Source organism: Austrofundulus limnaeus, unplaced genomic scaffold, assembly GCF_001266775.1.
Source record: "Austrofundulus limnaeus strain Quisiro unplaced genomic scaffold, Austrofundulus_limnaeus-1.0 Scaffold1778, whole genome shotgun sequence".
NCBI lineage: Eukaryota > Metazoa > Chordata > Actinopteri > Cyprinodontiformes > Rivulidae > Austrofundulus > Austrofundulus limnaeus.
This window is the reverse complement of record NW_013954180.1, coordinates 30,116-36,730: the sequence shown is the minus strand read 5'-3', so window position 1 is coordinate 36,730 and position 6,615 is coordinate 30,116. Positions and strand designations below refer to the sequence as shown.

At 36.0% G+C, this 6,615-nt stretch overlaps 1 protein-coding gene across 1 annotated transcript in view; it reads left to right on the top strand.

Moving 5' to 3' along the window:
• Positions 1-1,301: 1,301 nt before the first annotated feature.
• The window catches only part of LOC106536341 (uncharacterized), a gene marked incomplete at both ends in the record, with an annotated part of 31,852 nt that continues 26,538 nt past the window's right edge, over positions 1,302-6,615 (top strand). Inside the window, 1 exon segment of the mRNA XM_014033592.1 lies at positions 1,302-1,421. Within this exon segment, the coding sequence (XP_013889046.1) occupies positions 1,302-1,421 (120 nt within the window).

Sequence of the window (6,615 nt, the reverse complement as noted above, 5' to 3'; positions counted from 1 at the left end):
CTGCTCATCCATCACTGCAGCTTCAGTTTGTGTTCATTTCAAATCTTAAGAGGCTAACGGTGGAGTTTTGTCAAAAGATACAGGATGGAAAGATTTCTGATGGTTAAAAAAACATGGAAAACTAAAAAAATATACATTTTCAGTGTAAAGAAGATGAAACTTTATTGTTAAAGCTAAAAGAAGCAGAATGCTAACTAAAATCTAAACATAGCAAAAGACTAAATTTAAAAAGTAAACAGCTAGCTAAAAAGAAAAATGTTTGGTGAAAAGTTAAAAGACTATCTGAAAACAGCTAAAAGTAGTAGATCTGTAGCTAAAACGACTAGCTGACTGGTAGGTTAAAACTAAAAGTAGCCAAAGTATAGCTAAAAGTAAAAAAAAAGCTAGCTAAAAAATCTTGAAAAGTTAGCTAGAAGCTAAAAGTATCAAAAGGCCAACAAGAGGCTAAAACCAGTACAAGCTGGATGAAAGCTAAAAGTAGCACAAGGCTAAATATAAGCTAAACAAAGCAAAAGGCTATCTAAAAGTTAAACATAAGAAAAGGTCAATGGCAAGCTGAAAGTAGCAAAAGCAGATGTGTAGCAAAAAGTATAGCAGACTTGTAGGTTTGAACTAAAGTAGCAAAAGTATGGCTAAAAGTAAAATAAAGCTAGGTAAAAATTAAAAACGTTAGCTAAAGTTAGAAGCTAAATCATCAAAAGGCCAATGAAAAGCTAAAAAATAGCACAAGGCAAGATATAAGCTAAAAGTTGTAAAAATCCAAGCTAAAAGCTAAAACTATCAAAAAGCTAGAAGGTGAATTATCAAAATACCAATGAGAAGCTTAAAGTAGAACAAGGCTAGATAAAAGCTAAAAACAGCAACCGGCCAATGAGTAGCTAACAGTAAGACTAAATAAAAGCTAAAAATAGCAAAATGCTAGCTAAAAGCTAAAGGCAGCAGAATGATAGCTAAATGTAGCAGAAGAAGACAACAAGACATTTAGCTGAAGCAGATTTCAAAGAGAACAAAGTTTTTGAAGGAACCAAAGCGATCTGAATGCATTTCTATAGAAAAATATTTGTAAAGTTTAATATTTTGAAAAAATGTAAAAGTTCCAAAAACCAGCTGTCAGAGCTGGTGGTGCCCCTGTACTGAGACCACTTTACGCTTGATGACATCATTTCTTCTTCCAGTTTGAGGGCAAATCTTTCAATTCTGGTAGTTTTTGTCAATCGATGATCATCTGACACTCAGATATTTACACTCTCAACACACGACCTCAGTTTTCACATTGTTCTCTGTATTTTTTGCTCTCGCAGATTTCAGGGCGTGAAATGCAGCAGAAAGATCTTCAGACCAGAGAAGTGTTTTCAGCTGCTCAACCTGAAAGTGAGAGCTTCACTCAGCGTAACTCACTCTTCAACAAAGAAGCTCTGCAGGTAAAAATGTGACACACACACACGCACACACTAAAACCACAAGTTTATCTAGACATTAACCTTAAAAAAAGTTTTCTTTTTGGTTTTTGTTATCAGAGAGACAAGTAGGTACATAAATATTGAAGCACCATTTTTCCCGTCACGTTTTGATTTGCTGCTCTCTCTGCAGCCGAAAAAAAAATCCATCATAATGTGTGTCTCAGTTGAGAATAACAGTAAATTATACGCTGCAGACAAAACTGGCAAAAAAAAGAAGAAAAATCTTTGGGTTTTCGTAAAAACGTGAGTTAGAAAGAGCAGAAAGCGCAGACGTCTTTAGAAACATTTAAGTCTTGTAAGATTTTTGGAGATGTTATCACAGAATGTTCAAATCAAATCTCTGTCATAGAATTTAAGGTTTTCTTTTAAATCCACGCAGAGTGCAACGTGTGCACACCTAGACTCTCATTGCCATCCATCGTGTCTAAAATAAAAAAAATTCTCCTCAYTTCTGGAAGGGAAGAGTTTTTTACCTTGTCTATAAAACACTAAAGCAAATCAAATTTCAATTATGAGTCAGAATATTTTGCTTTAGTACAACTTATAGATTTCCCAATATGACTATTTGTTTAAAGCTTACTTTCTTGTCTGCCTTTCTGCCTGTCTTAATTAYAGTGCCATTAGGGTATGGCAGACAAGGACCCCCTTTTTTACATTGAAACACAAACGTTTTGTCAACATAAACAGTTTTTATGTAGAAAAACCAACATATCGTCAACATAAAGTTTTTACGTAGAAACACCAACATATCGTCAACATAAAGTTTTTACGTAGAAACACCAACATATCGTAAACATACAGTTTTTACGTAGAAAAACCAACTTACCGTCAACATAAATAGTTTTTACAAAACACTAACATATCGTCAACATAAAGTTTTCGCTTAGAAACACTAACATACTGTCAACATTTTACACTGAAACTCCAGCATATCGTCAACATTTTRCGTAGAAACACCAACATATCGTCAATATAAGCAGTTTTTACGTAGAAATGTAAACAGATCATCAAGATAAACAGTTTTTTACCTCAAAACACCAACACATCATCTATATAAACAGTTTTTACATCAAAATGTCAACATATTATCAACATAAACAGTTTTTACATAGAAACATCGACATATTGTCAAAATAAACAATTTTATGTAGAAACATTGACATATCATCAACATAAACAATTTTTACGTAGTAACATCAACGTATCGTCAACATAAACAGTTTTTACGTAGAAACATCGTATCAACAACATAAACAGTTTTTACGTAGAAACATCGACATATTGTCAACATTAACAGTTTTTAGATAGAAACATCGACATATCATCAACATAAACTGAAGAAAAATGAAGGTACAAACATGACTAGGCTTTYGCAGAAAAAGTTGAAATTTGTTTGAATTGTCAGGCGATTTAGCTGGAATATTTTCAGTTAAAATCCTGAAAATCTCTCCTCTGACATAGAGAGGCTGAATGGAACGGAGGTCAAATCAGGAAGGAAGCTGTTGGTTGCATGACCCTTCAGTGGGAACAAAATAAGAGCTGGTTCTTATTTTGTCCTGAAAAAAAAAACAAAAAAAACAACTGTGTGATTCAGCTGAGGGAGGAGAGGGAGGGGAAGCCGCCACAACCAATTATTTAGAGATGAGATCATTGTTTGGCTCCATCTCTTCACGCCTTCGGCTCGGGGAGGCTCGGCCAACCGCTGGTGTTATCTCATCGCTGCACACAGGCATTTCTGTCTCAGCAGCTTGGAAAGGGGGACATTTTGTCCAGCAGTTTTGTCATCGGAACTCAAGTTGAGCAACCACCCAAAGGGACATGCTCTTTGCTTCCAAACACAAGAATTTAATTTTGGACGTGTCAGCAGAAGGATCGTGTTGAAAGCAGCATGTCGTTAGCTCTGCTGTGATCTGGTAGACGATGTAAATTTTTTAATGGCTCAAGGGAAAGCAGCATTTCACAGAGAAACATTTGTTTCAGCAGCTGCTCTGCTAAATATCTCACTCTTCATCATTTCTTTTTCATGATAAAACAAACTCCCGGTGTATTTTTGGGGCCAAGATGCATACTTGAGAAATGAAAACGAACATAATGATGGACATTTTGCATCTGCGAGGATTAGCAAACCCAAAATAAACAAAGTAATCTTTATTGTCCATAAAAGGCAGGCAACGATCCTGTCTTTTAGTAAAATATGTAGTGAACTACTCYATGGATTTAAACATACCTGCAACTTCCGTATCTTTGGATAAACYGCTAAAACTGTGATTGGAGTCAGATTAGTGAACTTATCAAACATAAAACTWGTTAGAACTCGGTTCTACAGATAGTAAGCTAAAATTTGACGTGGTAGTAGATGAYAATCATTCCCAACACATATTTTGAGCACTAACTCACGCAAAAATSGCTGACGGAACCTGTCAACTCCAATTCAAGATGGCCACCACAGCTAAGCAACATTAGCAATAGGGATGCACKGACATGAAAATTTCAGCCGATATCGATATCCAATATAATTACTGCTTTTAGGCCCAATAACTGATATTTACCGATATTACACAAACACACAAATTATATTAWACATAWATGCACAAACACACCTGGGTCTTTTTTTGAGACCKTAAATAAARYACCAGACCTCTGACATGGCTCACTTCAGTCATTCCTGGCTTTGCAGCYTCAATATCACTATCATGARCAAACAGATGCTGCTCAACCAAKCYTCTCCCCTCCCAAAACAGAAACACAAAGATAAAAAGTGGGAAATCAGTATCAGATGTTAATATCAGCCCKGTTTTACATATCGGACTGATACCGATATTAATGCCGATATATCGTACATCCCTAATTAACAAACACATAAATGATGTTATCTCAGTCAGTTCTACAGGCATTAAGCTGAATTTTGGTGTGGCATAGGCAGTGTAAGCAAACGCTAAGGGCGCCATCAAGCTAGGGGGCGCCACAAATGGGGGGCAAAAAATATATAAATAATCACTGGTTACTGTGGTTTTTGAAGGTTCATTACAACTCGAGGTMTTATTTGGCGCAGAGGATGATTTATGATGAAAGTATATGCAAAATAAGGATAATAAAAGTTACAGTTATGGCAGGGTTCCTACAGTTTAAAGCAAGTTAAATTTAAGACTTTTTAATGCATACTGAAATTAAATTTAAGACCAATTTCATAATAAACACCAATGACAAAAAATAAAAACCGGCAGACCGTATTTTTGGTTGAAGTGTTCAAATATTTCTAACAGACCAATTGTTTTTATTCATATCTAACTGCTTTTTAAACAAACATAGCAAAAACATTCTTAGCAGTCAGTTTAACGACCCAAAACTTGGAGTTTTAGGACCTACAGTGGGGTCTTAACCCCAATTTGCTGTAGATGAAACCTTGAAATGTCTGTGGCATCAAGTTTTTGTAAGAAAAGTGAACGCACTTTTGGAAAGACAGCATTATTAACACATTACAAAACACAGTTCACGTTGCTCAGATGGACAGTCGTTGAAATATTTGCATGTGAAATAACAGGAAGTGATGTCAAAGGGGAATGTCTGCATGTGAATATGAAAAAAAATGTTATAAATTATTTTAGTATTTGAGACAAATTACAATCATCCTATTTACAATGTGTTAACATTTTTAAGACTTCTGAAAGATTGATTTAAGGCTAATTAAGGCCTTATTTTCGGATTGATGAATTCAATGACTTTTAAGACTTTTTAAGGATCCGCAGGAACCCTGTACGGTCTCAGATAAGGTTCAGTACATCAATAAATCACATTTTRATTTAAAACTTTGAAATGACTTCCTTCACTGGAAGCTGGTTTCCTTTTATCCCTGATATTTCTCATAATAAAACGTGATGTGGCGATCGTTGAAAGCAGTCTGTGCGTAATGTGATTGTGAATAAAGCCCCCGACTGTACATTTTTGATTAAAAAACAGTCCATTGTTGTGGAGAGTGGACAGGAAGAAACAAGAGACTCAGAGACTTCCCGCTCGATGAGGTCATGGTGAAGACATGGGAGCCGCTGTGAGCAGATATGGGCAAGCTTTGTTTTGTCAAGCTCTTTTCCTTCTGTTCAACCCAGAAATACTTCAGCAGCCGAGGGGGGTGGGGTTGTGACCTTCCTCTCCGGGGTAAACGTGACATCATACACGTATGTGAGCAGCACCCTTTGGTGTGTTGGTGATTTAAAGTGAGGTTAATGGATTTTATGTGTTGTTATTATGACTGCTGCTTTCTGACGCTCGCACAAAYCCGTAAAGTGAAATTTGCTGTAATTTTTTTTATTTTTTTTGCTGATTTTATCAGCAGCATGACTCATGTGAAATCACTCATCGGTCCATTTAGAGACTTGAGACTTTAGAGTGGCTCATTGACTTCCACGCTGTGCTGTTTGAAATGAAAACAAACTTCGCTTCTCCTCGCTGACCACCGGGTTTTGGACTTCTTACTCCGTGCAAAACGTTGCCAGAAAAGGCATGACTGCGGGATCGAGCCTTATGCAACAGAAACCCCGGGCCGGGCCAAGAGAAACTCTGCTCTGCATAACATGACACCGGAGAACTGAGAGTTGTTCTCCAGCAGTGCTGGATAAAGTACCACAAAGTGATACTTGAGTAAAAGTACAAGTATCTTACCAAAAAATGACTCTAACTTTTACCAAAGTCTCCTTTAGGAGTATTACGTAAGTAAAAGTTTTAAAGTATCTGATATTTTGATATTTTTTGTACTTAAGTATTGATTAAAAGTACTGATTTAAAATGAGCAGTTAGATTTTATGTAAGGACATTCATTAGGAGGTGACCTCCCCAAAAACTGCAGAAATGACTGTTGTATTAAAAGAATGAATGGATGTTAAATTTAGGATGCACTAGTCCAGCTGTTTCAGTTTATATACATATATCAAGGCTGCACAAACCTTTACCCCAAAATGAAAATCTATCTGAGGGCTGCGGGAAAATGCAATAATATAATTCATGAAATACAAATACTTCTTAAGTACAGTACTTTATTTTTAATGATTAAGCTTAGCAGCCAGTGTGGTGGCCCACGTTTTTAACTAACTGCAATACAGCCCCTTATATATTCATTTGGTCAATGATTGGAATGACTTTAGGTGGAAATACTGTATATATA